This window comes from Saccoglossus kowalevskii, chromosome 7 (assembly GCF_978046115.1).
Source record: "Saccoglossus kowalevskii chromosome 7, keSacKowa6.1, whole genome shotgun sequence".
Taxonomy (NCBI): domain Eukaryota; kingdom Metazoa; phylum Hemichordata; class Enteropneusta; family Harrimaniidae; genus Saccoglossus; species Saccoglossus kowalevskii.
In genome coordinates this window covers 29,092,748-29,119,217 of record NC_140647.1, presented here as the reverse complement: position 1 = coordinate 29,119,217, position 26,470 = coordinate 29,092,748, and the positions used below count along the sequence as shown (strand labels likewise).

General features: G+C 33.8%; 3 protein-coding genes across 3 annotated transcripts; all 3 read right to left on the bottom strand.

The window, feature by feature from the left end:
* Positions 1–3,987: 3,987 nt before the first annotated feature.
* On the bottom strand, positions 3,988–14,814 carry LOC100371713 (very-long-chain 3-oxoacyl-CoA reductase-B-like). Its single transcript, XM_002733457.4, has 10 exons — positions 14,598–14,814; positions 13,325–13,371; positions 12,330–12,405; positions 10,748–10,923; positions 9,446–9,490; positions 8,613–8,647; positions 7,731–7,812; positions 7,550–7,615; positions 6,355–6,504; positions 3,988–4,992 (listed from the first exon to the last, which is right to left on the bottom strand). Exons 1-10 carry the CDS (start codon positions 14,812–14,814, stop codon positions 4,870–4,872), a joined length of 1,017 nt encoding a protein of 338 aa, XP_002733503.2. The 3' UTR covers positions 3,988–4,869.
* A 51-nt stretch (positions 14,815–14,865) lies between these two features.
* On the bottom strand, positions 14,866–20,006 carry LOC102803605 (very-long-chain 3-oxoacyl-CoA reductase-B-like). Its single transcript, XM_006814850.3, has 10 exons — positions 19,823–20,006; positions 19,247–19,293; positions 18,770–18,845; positions 18,337–18,512; positions 17,983–18,027; positions 17,807–17,841; positions 17,409–17,490; positions 17,104–17,169; positions 16,802–16,951; positions 14,866–16,005 (listed from the first exon to the last, which is right to left on the bottom strand). The coding sequence occupies exons 1-10, from the start codon at positions 20,004–20,006 to the stop codon at positions 15,892–15,894; spliced, it is 975 nt and encodes a 324-aa protein (XP_006814913.1). The 3' UTR covers positions 14,866–15,891.
* Positions 20,007–22,293: 2,287 nt separating this feature from the next.
* Positions 22,294–26,388, bottom strand: LOC102803489 (very-long-chain 3-oxoacyl-CoA reductase-B-like). Its single transcript, XM_085501899.1, has 10 exons — positions 26,205–26,388; positions 25,596–25,642; positions 25,120–25,195; positions 24,725–24,900; positions 24,102–24,146; positions 23,916–23,950; positions 23,502–23,583; positions 23,150–23,215; positions 22,848–22,997; positions 22,294–22,407 (listed from the first exon to the last, which is right to left on the bottom strand). The coding sequence occupies exons 1-10, from the start codon at positions 26,386–26,388 to the stop codon at positions 22,294–22,296; spliced, it is 975 nt and encodes a 324-aa protein (XP_085358025.1).
* Positions 26,389–26,470: the final 82 nt, after the last annotated feature.

Below are 26,470 nucleotides of genomic sequence, written 5' to 3'. Positions count from 1 at the left end.
ATTGTACAGTAATAACTTTAGAAAACTTATTGCACTGAAGAATACTGAATATGCTTTATAGCAACTTATAGTATAATTATCTTATGTGAACTCCGGGACATAACTTAATAGTGTACATGTACAGTATCAACTTTACAAAACTCATTGCACATAGTTTGTAACTCACTGAACAATGAGGACTAGTACTGAGTACAACTGCTTACAGTAGAATACTATCTTATAATGTTCAACCACAGTCCCTCATGACTGTAGTTTAACAAACTAAAAGAATGTGTTGTACTGGTGACAGTACAAAGCTCTAGCAATTGTTGACAACTGAGCTTGAATATAAACCTTGACCAGATCTAATTACCATACAATGACTTCTCACAAAGATCAAACAAAAGCATTTTCTATAATGAACTTAAGATGGCACTGGTTCCAATAAGATGAAAATGTATACATAATCACAACAATGGAAAATTCCAAAGCATTTCAAAACAACTATTACACCATGGATTTTCTCGTTTAATCCTGATACTGACTAGGAACATAAAATGTAATGTAAAAAATAAAATTCAATGCACACACAGAATTAAAACCATACAGTCAACAACTTATGGCAAGTCCGTATTCATCATCATTTTGAAGCAAGTACTAGTAGTTTTGGTACCAGATTGCAGCTTGGATTCGGACTTGCATTTACTGTTTTCACGACTAACATCTACTACTAAAATCATTCACTACTCTTTTATTAGTAATATTATAAAAAAACAATATCAATCAAATTACAATATATAATTTCACTATTAGGTAACAAACATAAAACACCAAGTACATAAGACGACTATGGAAGTATCCCCGAGACCAATGTTTGGAAATCAGATTTTGTTTTCTAAAGGCATGATCACTCCATCTTGGAGTGTCTCATTGTTTGTAGATAAATTTCACGACTCTTCTTAACAGTTGGCATTCTGTAAGCCATGAACAGCCATGGTGAGAACTCCTTAAACCAACCCTACAAGAACAATTAGGACATTTTGATATTTTCTGCATCTTATATACACACATTTCCTCTATAGAGGGCGTGATACACCATAAACTCATGACACCATAAAATATATCACAGTACATGTAGATGCATACCACGAAAACACCATGACACAATACCATCGTCTTGATATTTGTTGTGATGCTGAAAATACATCACACATTTCAAAAATGCCAGTTCACTGTAATAATAAGATAGTTCCAATCACTGCTAACAAGAACATTGACATTACTAGTCCAATGACTTTATCATTGAAACCAAAATAAGTGCGTGTTTTGATGTTGATAATTTCTATATATTTATTGATCTATGTAATTTGTTCCAATTTAATGAGTAATTCTGAGTAATGTGTTTATAGATGTTATAATTATTCTGCTTCAGTTTATATAGAAATTAATCGAAAACATTCCATCATTCCTTTTTGGCTGATATTCCATTATTAGTTTAGTACACATCCACTTCTGTCTGCATGGGAAAACGCCTTAATGTTTGATTCCCCTTTTAAAGTTTAACGGTAGTTCTATTCTAGTTCAGCCCGTGCTCAACTGTGGGTTAGTTAATTCATCTGTTTATTGAATGTTTAAGTTTATGACATTCTATAAGTCTCTGTAACTACTAGAAGTTTACACTTGTAAATTTGTTGAACAAGTGATTCGTGAGTTTTCAAGTTTAAGTTGTTCTGTTGAAGTCCTATCTCAAGTTGGAATGTGGCCAACCAAACCCAACCACAGACTAGGCTATAATGCAGTCATATAGTTAGTTTATTTTCTGGTTTATACCTGTAGCATATAGGAAATTATGTTTGTTTGAAAATACATCAACAAATGACCTGATGGTCGAAATAGCTCCGCTGTTCTACAAGAACATTGTGATTGCCAAGATGAGCAATGCACACCAATAAGACAAAATGTGGTTAACCCACAACAATGTACTGTAAAATGACTAATTTTCGCTGGGTTTAAATTTCGCTGAATAAATTCAATGACAATTGCTTGGTGGTTTTAAGTCAAAATGACAGTGAAGTAAATATATTCAGGTTCTGATGTGTTACATTGTTACCATTTCAGGCATACATGTATTCAGTGGGTTTTAAATTCACGATTTTATCATTTAGATAATGTGTTCTATGCTCAATTTTACATATACACTGGGTTTTACTTTAGCGCATTTTCCAGTCGGCGAAATAAGCAAAAACCCAGTGAATAATTAAGCCCTTTACAGTAGTTTGGTTCTGGCTGATGAAAACATGTCAATTTAACTTCACCCAAGGTATCTATAGATCAAGTATAAAAGCAATTGAGCTGGTAGTTCTCAAAAAGTTGAAAATAGCCTTTTTTAACAAAAATATTCACGAAAAAAAAAATGAAAAAAAAAGTATCAAAGCAAAAAGTATTGAGCTGGTAGTTTTCAAGGGGAATTTGAAAATAGAATAGTAGACTGTCAGACAATCACCTATATGAACTGCTCTGTCATCTGTGATGGATGCTAAACACTTTCTACATAGAAACCTAAATGTTGAGCCAGCTTTCTCAATCACAATTACAAGAGCTCTTAATTATGTAGTGGTCTCAATACAAGATTGAAATGGACAATTTTTCTTTCACTACGAGATCCTGTCTTATGCGTGAAGTCGAACACAAAAACTGGAAGGTCATAGCATTGTAGCAATGATTACATTGCATAGAATTCCACTTATTTTCACCTTAAGAATGTGGCATATACACATTTGATCAGGCAAAATAAAGGTATTCTAACAACGCGGCGTCTTCTGCAGATTGTTATTTTGACATTGAACTATAAAAAAAATTCAAGCTCTAAATCAAATGATCAGATTTTTGTGGCAGATGTTCAGTCCGTCCCATTCGCACATAACACAAGATCACTTGGAAGTACTTAAAATCATCTATTAGTACACACTTGTGATATAGAAGTGTTAAATTTTATGCCGCCATTCTAGTGGTTGCTATAAATATTATGGCTATGTTTTTTCTTGATTTGAGTTTGTAGCCAACCAAGCTGTCAATATAGAATATGGAATGAAATATTCTATTACTGAATTGGATGTAATTTTAAATTGTAGCCATAGAAAACAAACATTCAATGTTCTTTCTTTCATACCAAATATGGTATAATCTCATCAAATCATTTCTATTCACACCTTGAATTGTTGTCTTTTTATTAGCTCCACTGTCGACTTTGTCGAGCGGAGCTTATCATAGGAGTGATTGTCCGTCGTCGTTCGTGTCAATGTTTTACTTTTTCGACTTCTTCTTGAAAACTACAAGCCTGAATGCTTTGATACTTGGTGTATATGTACCTTGGGTAGACCTCTCTCAGATTTGTTCATTTCATGATGATACAGTGTATCTTCAATTCTCTAATTTTGGTGAATATTTTTGTCATTTTTGGTAAAAAGTGATATTTTCGACTTCTTGTTAAAAATCAATAGTCCAATTGCTTTGATATTACATATATAGGTACTACATGTGGATCTCTCTCAGATTTGTTGATTTTGTAATGATATCTTCAATTCTCTAATTTTGGTGAATATTTTTGTAATTTTTGGTAAAAAGTGATATTTTCGACTTCTTGTTAAAAATCAATAGTTCAATTGCTTTGATATTACATATATAGATACTACATGTAGACCTTTCTTAGATTTGTTCATTTTGTGATGATGTCTTCAATTCTCTAATTTTGATGAATATTTTTGTCATTTTTGGTAAAAAGTGATATTTTCGACTTCTTGTTAAAAACTATAGTCCAATTGCTTTGATACTATACATCTTGTTCATTTTCTAATGATGTCTTCAGTTCTTTAATTGAAATGTGCATAGCTAACAGCGGAGCTATATCAGCCGATAGGCTGCTTGTTTTAATTACACAACCACCATTACACATTAATTAAGATTTCACATCACTAAACAAAAATACAACATTAATTAATGTCAATCAGCTTCTGTATTTTATCTGAAAGAAAGCAGTCTTCGAGAACCAAGTTTATTATCATTTCTATAACTACTTGCATATGCCACTGTTTGGACCCACTAAGAGATAATTCACAATATTCAATATACAACATGCGTTTATTCTATGATCAAATGACATTTAAACTTCCTCAGTTGACACATTTCCTTCCCTCTACAGTAAGATGTTTTGCTGGTGAGAGATTGCGAAAAAGGGGAAAGATAATCAATCATTCTAAAACTAGAGTTGTGCATGCCATTTTTGTTTACTGTGTTTAAAGCTACCGGTAACGAAGAACTCAAGTTTGTTACAATCAAATGTCTACGTCTTATAGGCCAACTGTTTTTGTAAAACAAATTGATTGCACATACTCTCATGAGAATTGTACAATAAATTCTGAAAAACATCATACAACAACGACACTTAAAATGTATCACTAGATATACCCAAACTCAAAATTATCATTATAAAATTATGATTTTAACAAATTAAATTTAAGCTTGAATACAAAAATGTTGCATAGTGAAGAGTTAAATATTCAAAACGATTTACAAAAAACTCATTTTAATCCATGGTAATTTCATAAATGTATTACTGAAAAAAAAAATACGAGTGTATCTGTATTTCTAGTTGTGAAATTGATCTTGTCAATGAAAGATGCAAAAGATTAAAGCAGATACACATTGATTATGAAATAAAGGCAATCACAATTATACTGTAAAAATCTTCATCATATATTTTGAGCGAAATCAGCAATCTAATATCTGTTTAATCAGAAAAAATTACAGAACAATGCATTAAAATTTTCATTGGGAATGTATGTGGTGATGAGATAAATTAAAAATCTTTCATTTCTCATATCACTCTGATACTCATTGTTCCTTTTTCTTTGCTTCTCTTTGCATTTTCTTGTAATGTAGTGCCCTTACATTTCGAAACATGGTGCCCTGTACAAGGTAGTATAACCACTCGGGGGCCAACTCGTTAATATAACCCTGTTGGAGGGTGAAGAGAGGAAAACTTATAGAATGTAACTCTTTAGTTCACTAGTGAGCTCTGAACTAGATCACTGCAAGCAAAATACAATTTTATGCAGTGTAGCATAAATGAAGGACAAATGACATGATCTAATGTTGGTTTTTGGTGTGTGTTTTTTTTGGATGACATAGTCAAATGTTGTTTTTGGTGATTTTTTTTGGGATGACATAGTCAAATGTTGTTTTTGGTGTTTTTTTTTTTTTTAGATGACAGTCAAATGTTCTTTTTGGTGTGTTTTTTTGGATGACATAGTCAAATGTTGTTTTTGGTGTTTTGTTTTTTTTAGATGACATAGTCAAATGTTCTTTTTGATGTGTTTTTTTGGATGACATAGTCAAATGTTGTTTTTGGTGTTTTTTTTTTTTTTTGGATGACATAGTCAAATGTTGTTTTTGGTGTTTTTTTTTTTTTTTGGATGACATGGTCTAATGTTGGTTTTTGGCGTTTTCCTTTTGGAATGCATAGTCAAATGTTGTTTTTGGTGTTTTTTTTTTTTAGATGACATAGTCAAATGTTCTTTTTGGTGTGTTTTTTTGGATGACATAGTCAAATGTTGTTTTTGGTGTGTTTTTTTTGGAGGACATGGTCTAATGTTGGTTTTTGGCATTTTCCTTTTGGAATGCATAGTCAAATGTTGTTTTTGGTGTGTTTTTTGGATGACATGGTCAAATGGTGTTTTTTTGTATGCAATCTGTCACCAGTTGGCCATTTTGAATTAATTTACAAAATAAGTAAACTGAAGCACATCAAGCCACCTACCATGTTCATACTTGAAAGTGCGAACATTTAAAAATTTATAAACATTATCAAAATCTTTTACACAATAATAATACAGCAATTTAAATTTTTTTTACAATTTTTGAAACTTTATTTTGAACAGATTTTATTTCCTGATTTATATCAAAACTTACAACAAAATTTATGCATGTATGTTATGAATAATGACAACATGGAAATAAAGAATGCAAATGATTTAATGCAGTATTTCAAACAAGTAAAAGAGCATATATTATCAACAAATCATTCAAATTATCACAAGAGAGTTAGGAAAGATCAGAAAGTTTGAGTCAATTTTCAGTTTTTACTCAAAATATTGTGGCTATTTTTGTCCCAATCTTCTGAAAGAAAGTGTAGACTATAAACAGGACTATTTTGTAAATTTGTGATGAAAAAAGAGAACTGGTGATAAAAAGGTTAAAGGCTTCCAAAAAAAAAAAAATACAGGACATAACACAGCTTTAGAGAGTTGAAGTGATTGTTTTTGACATGTTGTCACCATGCCAGCCCTTAAGCTTTTTTTCCTTGTATAAATTCCTTACCTGAATGGAATGACTCAAGCAACCATTAGTTCTCTGTTCTAACCCGACTGTACCTAATGCACTTCGCACATACTGGGTAGGGTTAGGGGTGAAGAGACTTGTATGACGAATCCTGCTCAACTTGGTTGTCACAAAAAATGGCAACACAGACTGCAATGTAAACAAAAATATATAATTATATATATATCCAAGAATATAAACATAGTGAAGAAGGTGTAACAGTTATTATATATCAGGTCTATTTCTCTGTATTTTTATTAAGAATATACAGGTAATAATTTCCGTTATTATAAAGCTAGCAGTGCAAACCATCCCATGAACACATGCGAATGTGTTCAAATGTGTTACTAAGTGCCTTCCACATTTGAATTTGTTTTCATCCAATATACCAAAATAGTAGCATGTGATGGAAATTGAACACAAAGCTACGTGCCTAGTCACCATATATACTTAACACTACAATAGGATTATATGAAATTTTGACATAAAAAGGTAGACAACACTGTACTAAGCCAATGCATACAAAAAAGAGAGCACATAAATCTACTATTATAAATGGAAGACTGTGATATAACACTAGTACCAAATATGGAATATACATAACCAAATAAGGAATATGTATAACCAAACATGGAATATATATATATAACCAAATGTAGAATATGAATAAAACCAAGTATGGAATATATATAACCAAATATGGAATATATATAACCAAATATGGAATATACATAACCAAACCTGGAATATATATAACCAAAGGTACATTACTTAGGGTTTGCAACTTCCATAGTTCTGTATAGTGACATAATGTCAAGATCCCATTCAAGTCTCATCTCGTAGATAGCGAGACTGATGCTACAACCTGACATATCAATGTTCAAGGTTTTTAATAAAACACGTCTTACAACTACCATAGGGAAAACATGTAATACATCAAAAATGTACAGAAAATATAGTTATTATAATCCATCATATCGTGAGCAGCTATCTTGGGCATGCGCATTCGCGTTGTTCTGAGTTGGGAACGCTTATGCGAGAGTGAGAGTGAAACAGGATTTTGGTATCATGTCACGCTACTTGCAAACCACAAGTAATGTACCCCTAATATAACCAAATATGGAATATTTATAATGGAGTATGTAATATATACATGCACACGCACACACTTATACATACAATGCTATGTCCTTACCTGAACAATTATCCCCTTAGAAGCATACTCTATTTGTAATGCTCTGGCAAAGAAGTCCATGTAAACCTATAAACAAAGATTTATGAGATTGCCATTATTGTTTATTACATATGTATATCAAATAGAAAGATTAGGGGGCTTTCACTGCACTGTGCACAGTGTTCAACTGCTACTTACATACCTTAGTTGCAGCATAGAGAGTAGTGAGTGGTCCTGGAAGCATACCCGAAGCAGAGGAAATATTAATAACAGCTCCTTTACGCCTAAAAATAACCAAACTCATTTATATTATACATGAATGTACACTATGAAATACACAATGTAAATCACAGAGACACATAATAGATTCAGCAAAAACAGTTTTTAGTCCCCCCCCCCCACCTCCAATTTGTTCATTGAATTATCTTTCAGACAAATTAATGCATATGCTAACTTATGTACCAATGCGAATTAAACAGAATTCAATAATAAAATAAACAACTCTTTTTAAACATTAATGAATGTATTTTCTAATAATCTGATTTATGTTCGTCGTTATTAGTCTTATTTCCCAGTAATTTTTTAACATGTGTCAGACATGTGTTTTCAATAGGTCATGTCCTCCAGTGTTTTAAGTAATGCTTTCTTTTATTGCATTCGGTTGTGCAATTATTCATTGTCGGAATACTGTATATCATCTATTAGAGGCACACTTCTAATAGAAGCACATAGAAATATGACCTATTTTGACCATAGACACACCGCTGGCATTCACGTCTAAAGCACATGTGCTACTAATAGGAGAAATATGGTTATAACCAATCATTTTTTATTTCCAATTACAATTGCAGCAGCACTTTATCCATAAAGAACACATATTACACCACAACCATGTAATTTATCAGTAACATATGTCAATTTCAATGTTATGAACAATGACGTAAAAAAATATCAATCAATCCAACTATACATTGAATCAGAAATGTAAGATAAAAAAAAACAAAAACAAGACTAGCGATGAAGTAGCAGATTTGTCAGTGACATGGAGTTATTGCATCACTTTATGTTTAGGTGCAACACTCACCTTTCAACCATCCCTGGTAACACAACCTTTGTCATCTAAAGAACAAAAAATCATTTCTGAATCAGAGAAGATGGATCTATGACAATTTCTAATCATCACTCGAATGTGGGTTAAAAAAAAATATACCGTGAACTGAATTCACAGAAAGAATCAGTTACTTTTGCAATAATATCTTGCAGCAATGTTTCAAGAGTTTACAGTCTGTTTCTTTCATACATGAAGGTATTAAAATACTTTGGAGGTACATGTTTTCATAAATCAATGAGCCAAATTTAACTGAATCACTCAAAGAAAAAGTATGTACATTTGTATATTAGCAATTAAAAAATAAAATGTGCATTCACATCAAATCATCATACACTGTCGGATGATTTAATTTTGAGAAGACAAACTTTTCCCAATGAAAATTTTACTGGGGTCCTAAGGAGTCAAATGGACTTTCACTAGAGATCTAAGTAGACACAGTGACTTCCACTAAAGGCCGAAAGAGTCTAAGAAAGTTGTTTTTCCACGAATGTCATTAAATCATAATCTAGCAGCAATAGTGAAAACTAAACAATTTATACAGCAAGTGTACTGTACCAAATTCTGCTTCTTGAATAATATAATGTTATACAATAGATAAGCAAGTATTGAGTTTCATTGTTACCTTAAAAAGTTGTGCACTCTCGAGTAAAAATGTTACAATTTTATTTGCACAAAGCCATGATTTTGCCATGATCAGGAACCAGAAAAACCAATGTATAAATTCAACAAGGTAGAATCTCCCCGATACCACTATTTAAATTATATTCAAAACTTATCTACTGCTCTAAGCTATATAGTATACTTACCATTGTGCAAGCCAATGTATTACAGTTTATTATATCAGGAATAAACTATATTTAAAAAAAGAACAATAAATTAGTCAAAATAAGGAATAATTATACTCCAAATACACAAATTTGAAAAAAGCACAAAATGTTTTAGCAATGAACTTGCAACTGAGGTTTGTAAGATGACATTTTTGTTGGCCTTAAATTAACAGATTTGAATATTACAGCCATGTATGTTCACTGAATTACACTTTACCAAATTTTACTCTATCAGAAGAGCATTTTATTCTTAAGCTCAATTTTTGTCTTAATTCTAAACTTGAAATTTTATTAAAATCTTGAAAAAACTTTTCCCATGCAAAAAATTGAATTGATTGAAAAAGTAATTGAAATTCAATCTTGTCAATTTCCAACTTTATGACTGAAACATGAACAGATACACAAAAAGTTAAATTGCAAATTGTCCTTTGTCAGCATCCTTTATCCTATATTTTTGTCATATTACCTCAAACCCTGAAAACAGAAGTGTGCATGGAATTATGGGAAGAAACAGTGTGCATTGCCGTGTGATAACTGTCATAAAGGTGATTGATAGGTCATAATTGTTTACAACTCTGGAAGGACAATTTGAATCTACCAGGTGTGCTTGTGATTTGCATAACAAAGGATGTTTATGATCTACTGGCTTGCCTACATAATGTATGTGAGACAGCTTATAGCAAGACCACATTCTGATTGGTTACTGTGGAAACCCAGGTGATGTCCCTGAACCTGGACCATTTATGCCTATAAATAGGCTAGACTGAGGACAGTTGGGTCCATCGTTTCTACTGTGTACCCGTGTGTTGCTTCAGCGATATTGCGAGACAAGTGATACAGGCTTCAACCCTCGTTCTGTGAGACTTGTATGAACTGCTCTATGATCTACTGCTTTTAGCAGAATAACACCGTTCCTCTGCAAGCAAGACCCTGTATTTCTTCGTTGTTGTGTTTCAGAAACCATTGATTGCTGTCAATTTCTACATCGTGGAACTGTGAGTTATCACACTTCCCTAGGCAATCCCTATTTTAATGACTTTATGTATTGCATTTTTCTGTGCTTTGTTTCTGAGAGGTATTAAAACCAGGAGTTTTAACTTGATATTTTGTTGTATGTGTATTTCAATTCCAGTACTATTGTCTTGTCTACCCAATACTAGCAGTGAAAGAACCCTCTGACCAGTGTGAGTTCTGTGGGTGGCCCTCTCAATTGCAATGAGCAGGCATTACACTGACATTATTCTTTGATTCATTACGGAACAGGGTACATCATAAACTCACCTTTTCTACGTTTGGTATTTCCAGGAAGTATTCAGGATAACTGTACGACATACCAACATTATTAACCAATGTACCAATTTCCAACCCCTTCAGCTCTTTCTCGATCTCTTCATAGATTTCCACACCTTTGGTGAAATCAACTGCTATTACTTTGGTTTTCACTTTATACTGGGTTTCTTTGAATGGAAAAAAAAAATTGCCTGCTAATTTTGAATGAATAGAATGCAATGTCAAACATCGAATTTTTGTGTAGTCCATTATCAAATGTGCACAATTTTGGCGAAGCCCACATTCCCACCAATCACGTTACGAAATGCTGTATTTGACATCCCTTGAATTGTATGATTTGATTGGCTGTGCTAATCAACGTTCCTGTAACAACAACTCAAATCAATTTCAAATTTAAAATAACTGTCATCCAATATCATGTCATAGTTGTATACATACTCTACATGTATATACCGGTGAAATTCACTCCCTCACACCCTTGGCTATTAATTATTGCAGATTTTTCGTTGTCGTCGATACCACAGTGATTTACATCCCAGATTTGGGTTCTTAAGAAGTCCCTAATGAATAACTCTCTGACAAATATTCTAACTGCTGGACTGAATTACTGATATTATTGAAAAAACGTAGAAGATTGGGCAAAAATCAAATATTTGATTGTAGCAATGTTCACTAACATTTTTATAAATTTGATTACATCACTCATGGCTAAAGATGATTCGAAAGTGTTCATTTCGATGTAATGCGAGTACATTTGTGGTACTCAATTTTTACATGTGAAATAATATCGCGTTTGACAGTGAGGGCTGACAGATTGCTCTCAAGATTGTACCGATATCCCCGGAAGATAGTCAACATACAACATTAATGAATAAAATTTACATTACAATCATGCTGGAAACAATATACTGCTATGTGGAAATAACATACTTTTTAAACTGCTATTGTACGAAAGTCATAAAGGGAAATTTACAAGTCCAAGAACAAATAAGTTAATCTGCAAAAAACAATCTACATAGTTAAAGATATATGGACTCCACAAAATAAATGTCAGTGAATACAATATTTGCAAACAAATCCTACAGCCCCTAATATTGCAAAATCATTTATTAGGATTCCTGTATGAAGGTACAAGTATAGGAAAAATGCCTAATTATGACAAGGGAAATCAATGCTTTCTTCAGTCCATGTTATATAATAAATTCTCTTACTAATATTTAATTGGCGAGGTTTATGTATGTACTAAAATATATAAACACACTATAAGCAAAATTATCCACAGTGATTTTTAAATTGTTAAAAATGAGCCAAAAAGCTATGACACTATCTCTTGCCAATTGCCAAGCCAGTTATAAAAGGTCAACAGAACTGACCGCGAAGGAAAACCATCACAAAGTCTCTTTTCTAATACTGGTTTATAATTGGAATATGGTATCCCAAGGTATAATGTTGAGGTGACAGTTAAATTAATATACCTTGGGTGGTGAAGATGGGTGTAGTTAGGAAAAACGTAAATTAGATTCACATAATCCATACAGCATTTGAGTACAAATAATTGTTCTCACTAACTCACCAATCTCTTGTGCTACATTCTGCAACTTCTCAAGTGTGCGGCTAATAAGAACAATATTAATTCCTTTTTCTGCAAGCTGCAAAAACAAATTGTTATAGTAGTAAATGATTGCTTAAAGGGGAACCTCTCAATCCCATGGATTGCACTATGTGCTCATGGGTAAATAACTCCGCCTCTGTCCACTAATTAAATGAATGCTTATTATGCTAGCGTACTCAAACTGTGATTGGCAAGCATTTTGCATACATTAGACGCCATTTTAAACTCACGATTTTTACTTGTCGCGGCAAATTTCGACCGAAAACAACATTTATACATCAAAAGCCCAACCAGATGAGTGTAATCGCTAGCGTACATATTCATGCCCCCGTAAAAATGTATTTGGAATCACAGCTTGATCTCTAAACAACGTAAATGGCACATTTCCCGGAGCTCCCGCCCTGTTGTGAGCGGCTTGTTTCGGATTAGCATACTAATTGCAGTGGCCATCTTCCCCCTTCATGTAATCTGCATGATGAGTTGGAATGTGCATTTGTGGAATGTGCATTTTCACCACCCGGCTTTCTCGTCAACATTTTTTTTGCACTTTTTTTTTTTCCAATATTCTTCAATATTTCTGAAAATGAACCTTAATTTTGGAGCCAACAGACAAAACTTGAGTAATTTTTTTGGTTTTTACTAAAAAAAATTGGCTATTTTTGTCCCAATATTCTGAAGGAAAGTGCAGACTATAAATGGGACTACCAGGGTATTTTATGAAAAGGTTAATCACAATCTATTTTGAATGGGAATAAAAATGTACTTTAAAGGGGAACCGCTCAATCCCATGGATTGCACCAAAGAATCATGGGACACTCACTATTGTTTATGTTGTTTACAATGTTAATCTATCTTTTGTTATCCATTGTTATTTTAATCCAGAAAGTAAATTTGTTGTAAAATTAATCTTAACTGGAAGGTGCCCCTTTAAGAATACTAAATGTAATCACACATACCTGCTGGGCATATGCTTTTCCTATGCCATCTGTAGCACCAGTAATGACTGAATAAATATACAATGAGTAATATATTTAGTGTTATTAGTAGATTTAACACAAACAAGTAATTTTAAAGAATATTAATAAATGTTTTATAAATTTAAAATGCCTTAAGCTGTGAATTGTCCAATGACTGAAAGGACTCGCAAAGACTTGTGGGTAATGAGCACTACCGGTACTAAATGGCTTAGCCAAAGAAAGAGTATTTTTTGGATCTGAATGAAGTGCAAGAGTCTTATGGCATAAATTATAAGATTTTTTTTTTTTTTAAACATTTATGCCTTCCTGCAATAACAATTCCATGTCACTGACAAATCTGTTACTTCATTGTTTTTTAGCAAATTTAAAAAGGAATAACCAAGTTTACATACATTTCTTACTTTCCAAGTATATATATATATATAAATATACACCGGTGTGTGTGTATATATATAGCCCTGTTCATAGCACTGTAATGTACTATACCAGTCATTTAAAAACCTTTGCGTCAATATCTGACTGTACCAAATCACGAAGTGTTAGTGTGATACAGCGAGAAATGAAGCAGAGGCTGGTTGCAAGACATCCCATAATATAATCTTGTGTCATTTGCATTCCAATGGGGTTACTGATACATCCATGTACCTGTTGCCAATGGAGACTGATCTATTATATCTATTTTTGGTCACCTATAGATTATTTACTATGATCTTTCGATTATTGTTTTTGTTCAAATTGACCAATTTTTGGATGACTTACGGCATTTTTAATATTTTTCGACCACGATATTTATTAATATATAGTGAGAAAATTTATAGTAGACTTTTCTGAGAATTTGTCAAACTTTCTCTAAGGTTAAATGGCAGTGTTGGTGTTGACAGTATTCCTTTGTGTGGACGCTTCGTAATTGATATGCTCATGCAACTAAGCGATTAAAGTCATTGAATATTCAGTAGGAAGCTGACATTTTGAGCCAGGTTGCTAGTCTGTTCTTTAGTAGTCTGAATGTAGGTCTGACGTGAGGGCGTGGTTAAAAATCGAATGATATGAATAAATATTCCGAGTCAAGTTATGGGAGAAGAATATTCTATGTTGCATGCATCAGGGGCACGTTGGAGTAATTTCATGCACCACAACTTGGCGTAAACTCCAACCGGCATTTCACCGTTTGACCTATCTTTACCGGCGTTAACAACGTGCGACCTACATGCCCAGAACAATAGACCCCGGCAGTGCCTCGCATTGTCCTTACCTGCCCAAGCGCCTAGTTTTTTTAAGTTCGTTGCTAATCCCAGCGGCCGGGATAACACATACAGCTTTATCCCACGTAGCACCGATAATAGTAGCTTGAGAGAGATGTATCCGACAGTCAGTGCGCCGATGATTGCAAGCGCTTGACTGTTGAATTGACTGATGAAACTTCGCAAGCCTGCCATCTTGGATTCAGGGGTCAGAGGGCCCCCTAACATTATAAGGACTATACTTTCGACCCCCTAGGTAGAAGCTTACTCAGAAATGCATAAATTTCCATAATTTATTATTTTTGTAATATATACAGATATTGAAGTTTCAACTTAATATGGTCAAGTAAAGCGCAAGTCTACTTAGCTTTTCTCAGAAATCGAAAAATCCGGTAAAATCTCGATGAAATATACACACGGTCAAATTCAACAGTCCGTGTCTTACGTAAAAAAAATTAACAAGAATACATTTAAGTATCGTCATTGATAAAGCAGGATTTTCCTTACATACATGCGCTGTTTCAAAACAGTAAAAATCAATCTTGTTGTTGAATTCACTACTCAGGCCGCGGAAGTATAAATAAATGAACTCTCTTATTATCCACTTTCACTTTTTTCAAAAATGAACTATGAATAAACATTTGTCATATTTCAACTGAATTAATATTAATGGATTGTCAATAGCATCTCTGTAATTATTTTGTCGTAACAAGAACAAATGCAGGTGAAGTGAAACTGATACGCCATCGTCTAGCCTACAGCGTTATGAACGTCATGTGTAATTCACGGGTCATTCGCGTGACTGGAAGTGTTAAAAAACACTGTTTTTAATAGTCGGAATAGTGAAAAAATCACAATAACGAAATTGGAAGCAAATGCACTACCGCGTTCAAGTTCGTCTATGTCGAAGATTTCAGGTTATAGTTGTTATAGTAGCATGCTTCAACATCAATCTTTTATTATATATGTTACGTTATTAATTATTAAGTATATTTTATAAATTCCCCCACTATAATGACATCCGAAAGTTTTGGCTACAACTATACAACAATGAAAATAAAGAGCGTCACATGACTGGCTAAATAAAATTTATTCCACTCAATATTTGAATTTAGAAAAAAATTAATAATCAATTTAAACCAAATATTTTAAAAAAAGTAGTTAAACAGAATTACAAGTTAAATTATCCGAGAAAATCATGTTTCAAGGAGTGTATTCTATAAATTCTCCCACTTCCCAGAAGTAACATATAACGATGATACTCCGCAACCACGTACACCCCCCCCCCCCCCATGTGCTGTCACGCTACTCCTTTTTCTTGTTTGCATATTTCTTGAGATAATATTTGCGTACATTATTGGCAACTTGCAACTGTGCTTTGTTTTTCAACCATTCTGGAGCTCTTTCAACTGCCCATCCCTAGAAGGAACGACACATGATTATCAAAAACGATGACAGATTAAATGTCCAAGTTTGAATCTCTGCATAACAATAGGGATTAAAATTCGTTGTATACACTTATTTTGCCAGGCATCAAACAAATGATGAATTATATAACACAATGTCAAAAAACACACCGACTCAAGGAGCCTATCAAACAAGCATAGACAATCATTATGATGGAATACAAAACTGGGTTTAAGAACAAAATATGTTCTAAATATAAGAAATTAAAACACGTTTTGAAAGACTGAAAACACAGAAATAGTCTAATTAAAACAATATTCGAAAAAAAATTAAAATCAAATTCCAGGAATGATGACAACGGGTAAAAATCACAAATGTAAACAAAATTAAAAATTAGTGCACATATCCTACAAATGGAAAGGGGAAAATATGTTTAATGAAAATATCTATTTGTAAAAATCAAGACATCGAAGATTCGGCACATTTTCTTTGCACAAACATGAAATAAACAAGGAACCATTCTATGTCTGATTTCATATTTGAATAGAAAAGATAACCACAAACACTTCTCGGAACCCTCAAATTTCTTCTCCAGAAACCGGGAAGAATCTTTGTTAACTCTACGTTAGCAAATATCTATTTATTGCCCACTCCTCATTATATGCATTTTAATTCTTTGACCCCCATCTCGGAATAACTAGAAATTGATTGGAATAGTGATCGAAGAACAGACCACTACTATTATTTTTCCGCGGATGACGTCAAGAACTGGGATAAATGCCAAGAATGGTCAAATAAGAAAACTTACTTTAATGGAATGGCTCATGCATCCATTAGTTCTCTGCTCTAACCCAACTGTAGCCAACGCACTTCTCACATATTGGGTTGGATTGGGAACGAAAAGACTCGTCTTTCGAAATTTACTTAACTTGGTTGTAACAAAGAACGGCAACACCGACTGTGAATAAATAATAACAGGCATAAAATTGTCCCATTTCGCACTTATAAAATCGAATGATAACAATCCTGTGGAATTGTTCTAGGAAAGATGATATCACCGTAAGCAACGACGTGGTAACTGGCTATATTTAGTACAAAGGGCGTACTTACTTGAATAATAATACCCTTAGATCCGTATTCAACCTGCAATCCCCTTGAAAAAAAGTCCATAAATACCTAGACGAATTATAACAGTTAAGTCAAAATGTATTTACGTTAGTGGGAGACATAACAAAGAGCCGAAGGTTATAATACCAACGATAAGTGTAGCCCAGTCACGTTATGTCAACTCTTATGTTTATAAACAATGGCGGAGGAATTCGCGCATGGAGATACAAATGCTTACAACAGCCAACTAGTATAGTCAAATACATCAATATTATAAATACACATGTATGAATGTATATGATACATACCTTGGTGGCGGCGTATATATTGATAAGTGGCGCTGGTTGCATACCGGAAGCGGAAGCTATGTTGATAATAGCACCCTTCCCTCTAAAAACAAATAATATATATCATAGGGACGTTTATGCTGAAATTTTATATGCTACGACTTGGCTTCGAGTGATGCGGTTTCAGATATGATGGAATATAATTACGAGGTATGGTGCGACGAAGTATAACGATGTGATGTACTGTACTGAGCTGTGATGCAGTACGGTGATATGATGATGTGTTGCGATGCGACGAGACGTGTTGTAATGTAATATAAATAATATAGATTACAGGTTATATGGTTTAATACAGTCAGTTATGCACACAGTACAGTAATATATTAACTACTAATTTGCGTCCATTAAATTGCACTCACCTTTCTAGCATGTTGGGTAGAACGATTTTTGTCATCTTAAAAAAGAACACAATGATTCAGTATATAACAGATTATGCAAATACAAATAACCTTCAACAGTAATGGCACAGCCAAATAGATAAATACAAACAGTTGTAAACTTTGTATTCAGATATCAAACCGTAACCGTAACTTACCATCATGCATGATAGAATATTCACATTTAATATGTTCGGGAAAAACTGAGAAAAAAAAACACAAAAAAATCAAAACAGGTTGATTCTGGTTGTCTGTCGGGTACACGTTATTTGGTAATATTGAGCATTGAGCCGCATTAGGAGATGCATTTCCATTAAAACCCATCTAGTTGATCGTTATACAGATCTTGCGAATCGACTATATATGATATATATATATATATATATATATATATATATATATATATATATATATATATATATATATATATATATATATATATATATATATATATATATATATATATATATATATATATATATATATATATATATAGTAATCACAAAACTCACCTCTTCAGCTTTGGGAATTTCCAGAAAGAACTTAGGAAAACTATACCCCATTCCAACGTTATTAACCAATGTACCAATTTCGAGTCCTTGCAACGATTTTGATATTCTTGGATATATTTCAGTTCCACCCGTAAAATCCACATCTACCACTTTGGTCTGTACCCTGTACTCAGATTCTTAGCAAAGGCAAATTCAGTGATTAGTATTTCAATTGCACCTGAAATTAATAATCTGTAGGTTTACCCGACGTAATATATGAATGTAATTAATGTTAAAATCACACCTCACACTTCAGAGCATCACAGGATATATGTATAAATTTGTTCAGCCTGGTTTCCGCACTGAAAGGGAACTTTTAGTGGACAGCAGATGGGTAGAGAGGTCCCGAAAATATAACACGTGTTTCCAGAAAACATGCACAATAAATTCTTACCTATTTCATGCGCAACGTTTTTCAGTTTGTCCAAACTTCTGCTGATTAGGACAACGTTAATACCTTTTGCTGCTAACTGTAACCAGGAGATATACAATATATATTGCACAAACGATTCAATATAACAAATACAATATAGTACACGGATTTAAAACGATTTCTACAATATGAAGAACACGCTATGGTTACGGATTTCGCGTGACGGTCCTGTGCGCTGACCGTGTTTACTGACACATTAATACTACTGGACATCACAAGACAATAATGATGATATTTTGAATGCGAAAACAAGATTCTGACTTCCCGAGGCATTTTTTAGTGAGAATGGGAAAGCAGGTTTACGATTATCCTTGGAACAAATTCTCTCGAACAATAATGTAAAAATAGCTTCATGTCTTGTATTTTAAAATACAATGAAAGTTAATTCGAAAAAAAACAACACGAAATAAACAAGCACACAGAACAACAGACACTTACTTCTTTTGCATATGCCTTCCCTATTCCATCAGTGGAACCAGTGACGACTGAATAAAGAAAAGGCGCCTTTGTGAGATGAAACTGATGTACTAGTATATGACGTACAACATGATAGACCGTTGTGTCACGTGGGCAGGTTAAACTACAATCTTCGAGTCGTACATATAAATCATATTGTGGACATCGACCCAAAATCAGAATGCCCAGGATATATTCAGATTGTACAACTAAATAACCCAAGCAAAGACAACGTCGTTGAACAAACTAACAATAACATATGCTAATAAATATTTAGATGTTTATCGTTCAATGTTAATGTTCCATGACTTCTCGTCATTTTCACCAATTCAGGGGTTGTTCATTCATTCCATGTTTGCACATGTTAAACGTTAAGGGCGAACAACCCATAGACGTGACCTTTGAACCAAGAGCGTGATTCATGGCCGCTATTGATTGTATTTACCGAGTTAGTTTTCAAAATGAATGTTCATAATTGTCACGTGTTACCCACAATTCCGGACTAGTTTAACAGTGATTTCTGTCCCGGCTATTGCCATGTAGGTTAATTTCACATACCTGCCCATGCACCCAATTTTTTGAGGTCCGTAGCTAATCCCAGCGGTCTTGATAACACATAAGATTTAAAACCACGCCAAACCGACAATATCAACTTCAGCGAAAACCAAGCTACAGTACAGCCACCAACGGCTGTGAAAACGCGATTGTCTGCATAGCGTAGAAATAATTGAATGGGCAACATTTTAGTCAGATGTTGCACAGGGAACTGTTACCTGTAACATTCAACGCGTTGTCAACCTATACAGTTTAATTTTGAAAATGTATTTTTAGTGACACGTACACTCATCTCCGTAAAGTATGTCAGATTACATTACTAGATACAGGGTTGAAAGGGCAGACCAAAGTTCAGTCTGTGATTCACATACTACCATACTTACCACTGAATTACCATAGAGGGGAGGTAAGGGGGTAGCTGGTACGGTTTTACGGGAAATAAAAAGGGCTTTTCTTACAATTTACAAGGAAAAAAAGACGTTTTTACAGTTTACAATGTTAAAAAATGGTACATTGAATGGTTCAAAGAGCTCTCCGACTCAAATGCTCCGCCATTACTGCGCCGTGTGTAGAGACGCATGCGCATATTACCCTCGTAATGCTCTTCATTCGGTTAGAGGACTTTTTACGTCTTGGACATTCAATTTTGTAGTGAATTGTGTCATCTAGTCGTTTTACAGTTTCTGAAATGTAATTTCCCTGGATTTTTTTTACGATGTTTTTATTTGGATGTAAATTCTTGTACGTACCGAAAAAAATGACACATTTTACAGTGTACGAAAAAAATATTTGATTGATTACGTTGTACGTCTAGCCTGTGATCACAGAATTACGGAATTTATTTTTTCTATTTACGTTGTACGAACAAAAAAATATTGCAATTACGTTGAACGAAAATAACCCTTGCCCCCCCCCCTCACCATATGTTTACTGTGCGCTAGGGCAAACTGAAGAACGTTACATCATTGTGGTTATATCATTTTAGTACAGGAGCCTATTCCAAAACTGACCTAGAAAATGAGTTCGTTTAACCCGTTTACTAGCAAAGCTTTGACTGTTTTATGTGACAGTACTACCCTTGGGCGATATCACACTGATGGCAGTAAAATTTTTAGGGTGGGAATAAGGTAGCCGCTAGGTATATTATTAAGGGTCGTGGTATTCACAGATATACGATCTCACAGTTTTCCGGCCAGTTTGAATAGTACACTTTTAAATGAAGTTTATTCCTTTATATTAACAATCCAATATAATATATAAATATATCACACATTCAAATGTATAATATTTGCATACTAATTAGCTATTCATAACACGTGAGTGGAGATAGGAAATTCTCTCGTTCATGTCATATAATATTTATTTGGAAAGTATCAAATCAACTTGAAACATTAACTATGTTAAGAATTTAACAAATATACATATAAATAGAATAAAATGACAGTAATAATTTGCATATTTATTCTTTTGTAATGGGATATGAATAACCTCTTTTAGACATGTTTATTTTCAAACTTACCATATAAACTGCTTGGAACTATAAGTACAAATAATGCAAAATCGTACATAAGGCTAATTTAAAGGTAATGATACAATTTGCAGACTAATTAGAGGAAGCTTAAGTAAACATTCACTCTTTCTTAGACATAATTTATATATTACATTATAGCATGTACATTTTCTTAAGTAAAATGTTTACGTTAAATTTGTTAATATAAGGGTGATTTGGACAATTGGAAAACAAATATTTTTGTATTCTTCAAAATTTCTCAATAATTCGGGACAACCATGATTGTTGCATCATACTTTTTTTTTTAGATATGACGAGATGTTTTTCCATAGAAACCAGCGGCAAACAATCGCTATTTTTATGGATGTTTGATATATTTATTATTAAAAAGTAGTTCGGTACCAATATTTTTTCAACCGTGCAGCCTAAAATAAAGTCAAAAGTTAAATGGACATATGGCAGAGTTATATGGAAGTGTACTTTTCTCAGAACTCAAATAAAACAGAAAAATGTCGATGAACTTTACTCATGGTCAAATTCAACGATCTGTGTCTCATGTAACAAACGTAACAAGCAGAGTTTCGAGAGATTGTCATTGATATATCATGATTTGTCTTCTCTTGCAATTCACTGGTCATTCGCATGACTTGAAGTGTTGAAAAGTTTTCACAGTCGGGATAGTGAAAAAATCATTGGTATGGCGTATGTACTACCGCATTCACTTATAATTAAGCTTTCAGGAGATGCGTAGGTTGTTATAGCAGCTTACTTCCAACAAAATAACAGCTATTTTTAAGTATGCCATAGTTACATATGATCAACATTTATTATAAATTGAATTATCCGACAAAATGTATATTCTATCAATACCCCCCATTTCCCAGAACTAATATATAATAATGATGATTCACAACCACCATCACCATATACTCCCGTCTATGTGTGTTCTGTATACAAGTTCACACTATTTCTTATTTTTGTTTGCATATTTCTTGAGATAATATTTGCGTACATTATTGGAAATGTGCATCCGTGCTTTGTTTTTCAGCCACTCCGGAGTTTTCTCTACTGCCCATCCCTAGAATAAACGACACATCATTATTATCAAAATCGATGACAGATTAAATTGTCTTTTCAAACTCCTTACAAAACAACCAGGTTAATTAGTTATACGTCAGCCAAATCGATGGATTGCTTCAAATCATATAAATACCTTGGCCCATGGGAATTTGCGATGCACTATTTTACAATGGCGGGTACTGTCTCACAAAGAACCGTGGGAGAGAAAAGATAACCAAAAAGACATCTTGACACCCACAATTTCTTCCCAGGAAACCCGGAAGATTTGTGGTTGACTCTAGTTCAGTAAACTATTTATGTGCATTTTAATTTAACCCCATCTCGGAATGATTAGAAATGTCTTGTAATAGTGGTTAAGGACTATACCACTTTCAGTTTTCCGCAGATGAAGTCATGGACCTGGACAAGTGCCAGGACTGGTCAAATAAGAAAACTTACTTCGATGGAATGGCTCATACATCCATTAGTCCTCTGCTCTAACCCAACTGTAGCTAACGCACTTCTCACATATTGGGTTGGATTTAGAACGAACAAACTCGTGTTTCTGATTCTACTTAACTTGGTTGTAACAAAGAACGGCAACACCGACTGTGAATAAATAATAGCAGGCATAAAATTGTCCCATTTCTCACGTATAAAATCGGATGATAACAACCCTGTGGAATTATTCTAAGAAATATGATATCACCCTAGGCAACTACTTGATAACTGGCTATATTTAGTACAAAGGGCATACTTACTTGAATAATAATACCCTTAGATCCGTATTCAACCTGCAATCCCCTTGAAAAAAAATCCATAAATACCTAGACGAAATATAACAGAGAAATTCAAAATACATTTAAGTTAATGAGAAGGCATATGAAACATAACAAAGCTGCAATGACTATATACGGCTAATTATAGGTGAAGTCCAATTACGTGATGTATCGATAAATACGCCTGTCCAGTAAAACAAAACACATAACTCTCATCGAAAACGCGATAATATTCACTAAACAATGGTTAGAAGGGAGAGCGGGATGGGGTGGTCACACTAGTATAGCTATATCACCAGCATAAATACTCATATATAGGTGCATTATCACATACCTTGGTGGCGGCGTATATATTGATAAGTGGCGCTGGTTGCATACCAGAACAGGAAGATATGTTTATAACAGCGCCCTTCCCTCTAAAAACAAACAACGTGTATATATTATAAAATCTGATATGTGATATTCTAGGATGAAGCGGTGAGTGGTACGATTCTATATTTGATGGGGGTGTGAGAACAAGGTATGATGCGGGTCAGTAGAATGATGTGGTTTGGGTGGCTGTGATACAGTACCGTGGGATGATGTTTTGATATGGTGCGGTGTGAGGATCACGGTGATGTGTTGCGGTATGATGTAATGTGACTCGATGTATATATTGTAATGTAATACAATATATGTTATGAGATATAACACAATGCACGCAGCAATATATTAACCACTATTTTGCGTCGTATTAAATCGCACACACCTTTCTAACATGTTGGGTAGGGAGATTTTTGTCATCTAAAATAAAAACAAAACGTTTTAGTATAACTGATTATGCAATTACAAATATTTGAGTAACCGCCACCAGTAATGAAACTGCCCAATAAGTAAATAAATACGAACAGTTGTAAACTTTGTATTCAGATATCAAATAGTGATCAAAACTTACCATCATGCATGACAGAATATTCACATTCAACATGTTCGGCAGAAACTAAAATAAATAAAAACATGTCGACAACTATGATCAATTACGGAACATATTAAATGAAAACATTCTGGTTGATTTTGGTTGTCTATAAACAATATATGAGTAAAGCCTCATTGGGAGATGCCTGTTGAAGACAAACTCTTATTAAACACAATTTACTATTGACGAATGCTACATTGCGGAACTATTCGCTATATGTCCCGTTTTCGAGTTTGATTCGTTTTCCCAAGTGCATTTGTTTTCATAAATTGTATTAGGAGTTTTATTCCATAAATGTAGTTGGACTTATATGTTTTTGTTCACTTATAAATCGTCCGGAACTTGTGTTCAACGTTATATGATATCAGGACTTGTATAGCATATTCCATATAAAATTAATGGAATGGTCCTCACTCCCATCATCACTGAAGGTCTTCAATAGTATGAAAAATTCCGTAAAATATATATCTGAATGATTTGGGCGGTGGGTTTTAAGTTGGATAAAAACCTCCTACTCGGACTTTATTGGGATATAAAATCTATCCGCGAAAAAAAATTCCGGAAATTTTAAAAATAATATTATAGTAATTGCAAAAAATCACCTCTTCAGCTTTAGGAATTTCCAGAAAGAATTTAGGAAAACTATACCCCATTCCAACGTTATTAACCAATGTACCAATTTCGAGTCCTTGCAATGACTTTGATATTCTTGGATATATTTCAGGTCCACCCGTAAAATCCACATCTACCACTTTGGTCTGTACCCCGTACTCAGATTCTTAGCAAAGGCAAATTCAGTGGTTAGTATTTCAAATGCACCTGAATGTAATTAATGTTAAAATCACACCTCACACTTCAGAGCATCACAGGATATATGTATAAATTTGTTCAGCCTGGTTTCCGCACTGAAAGGGAACTTTTAGTGGACAGCAGATGGGTAGAGAGGTCTCGAAAATATAACACGTGGTTCCAGAAAACATGCACAATAAATTCTTACCTATTTCATGCGCAACTTTTTTCAGTTTTTCCAAACTTCTGCTGATTAGGACAACGTTAATACCTTTGGCTGCTAACTGTAACCAGGAGATATACAATATATATTGCACAAACGATTCAATATAACAAATACAATATAGTACACGGATTTAAAACGATTTCTACAATATGAAGAACACGCTACGGTTACGGATTTCGCGTGACGGTCCTGTGTGCTGACCGTGCGTACTGACACATTAATACTACTGGAAATCACAAGACAATAATGATGATAATTTGAATGCGAAAACAAGATTCTGACTTCCCGAGGCATTTTTTAGTGAGAATGGGAAAGCAGGTTTACGATTATCCTTGGAACAAATTCTCTCGAACAATAATGTAAAAATAGCTTCATGTCTTGTATTTTAAAATACAATGAAAGTTAATTCGAAAAAAACAACACGAAATAAACAAGCACACAGAACAACAGACACTTACTTCTTTTGCATATGCCTTCCCTATTCCATCAGTGGAACCAGTGACGACTGAGAAAAGAAAGGGCGCCTTTGTGAGATGGAACTGATGTGTGTGACATACAGCCAGTTAGGCCTTGGTGTCATGTGGGTAGGTTAGACTATAATCTCCGAGTGTTCATATAAATCATATTGTGGACATCGAGCCGATGGTAGAAGATAATATTTGGTAATCGTAGTCCTAAATAACCATTCAAATAGAATGGCATGCACAGGTAATGTACAACGAATAACCAAGTAAAGACAACGTCGTTGAACCAACTAACAAATTAAACATACGCTAATAAACATTTCAATGTTTATCGTTCAACGATGATATTTCATGACTTTTTGTCGATGTCACCGATTCTGAGGTTGTTCATTCATTTCATGTTTGAAATGCACAAAGGACAATCTAACATTAAACGTGACCTTTAACCCAGGAGCGTGATTCGTGGCCGCTATAAATTGCATTTACCGAGTTAGTTTTCAAAATAAATGTTCAAAATTGTTGTCACATGTTACCAACAATTCTGGACCAGTTTTGCAGTGATTTCTCCCCCAGGTTGTTCCCATATAGGCTAATTTCACATACCTGCCCATGCACCTAACTTTTTGAGGTTCGTAGATAATCCCAGCGGTCTTGATAACACATAAGATTTAAAACCACGCCAAACCGACAATACTAACTTCAGTGTAAACCAAACTAAAGTACAGGCACCAACGGCTGTGAAAACGCGATTTTCTGCATAGCGTAGAATTAATTGAATGGGCAACATTTTAGTTAGGTGTTCTATTGGTAACTGTTACTAAGCGCGTTGTCAACTTATGCAGTTTATTTTTCAAAACGTATTTTGCTGA

Coding starts and splice junctions, on each gene's coding strand:
- LOC100371713 (XM_002733457.4), bottom strand. CDS start 14,814: ATGTTAGGGGGCCCTCTGACCCCTGAATCCAAGATGGCAGGCTTGCGA. Junction 12,406..13,324: donor GAAAAGCATATGCCCAGCAG/GTATGTGTGATT, acceptor TTGTTTTTGCAG/CTTGCAGAAAAAGGAATTAA. Junction 10,924..12,329: donor GAATGTAGCACAAGAGATTG/GTGAGTTAGTGA, acceptor TTCCATTCAAAG/AAACCCAGTATAAAGTGAAA.
- LOC102803605 (XM_006814850.3), bottom strand. CDS start 20,006: ATGTTGCCCATTCAATTATTTCTACGCTATGCAGACAATCGCGTTTTC. Junction 18,028..18,336: donor AAATTCCCAAAGCTGAAGAG/GTGAGTTTTGTG, acceptor TTTTTTTCTCAG/TTTTTCCCGAACATATTAAA. Junction 17,842..17,982: donor ATATTCTATCATGCATGATG/GTAAGTTACGGT, acceptor TTCTTTTTTAAG/ATGACAAAAATCGTTCTACC.
- LOC102803489 (XM_085501899.1), bottom strand. CDS start 26,388: ATGTTGCCCATTCAATTAATTCTACGCTATGCAGAAAATCGCGTTTTC. Junction 23,584..23,915: donor CTACCCAACATGTTAGAAAG/GTGTGTGCGATT, acceptor GTTTGTTTTTAG/AGGGAAGGGCGCTGTTATAA. Junction 22,998..23,149: donor CTAAGGGTATTATTATTCAA/GTAAGTATGCCC, acceptor ATTTATTCACAG/TCGGTGTTGCCGTTCTTTGT.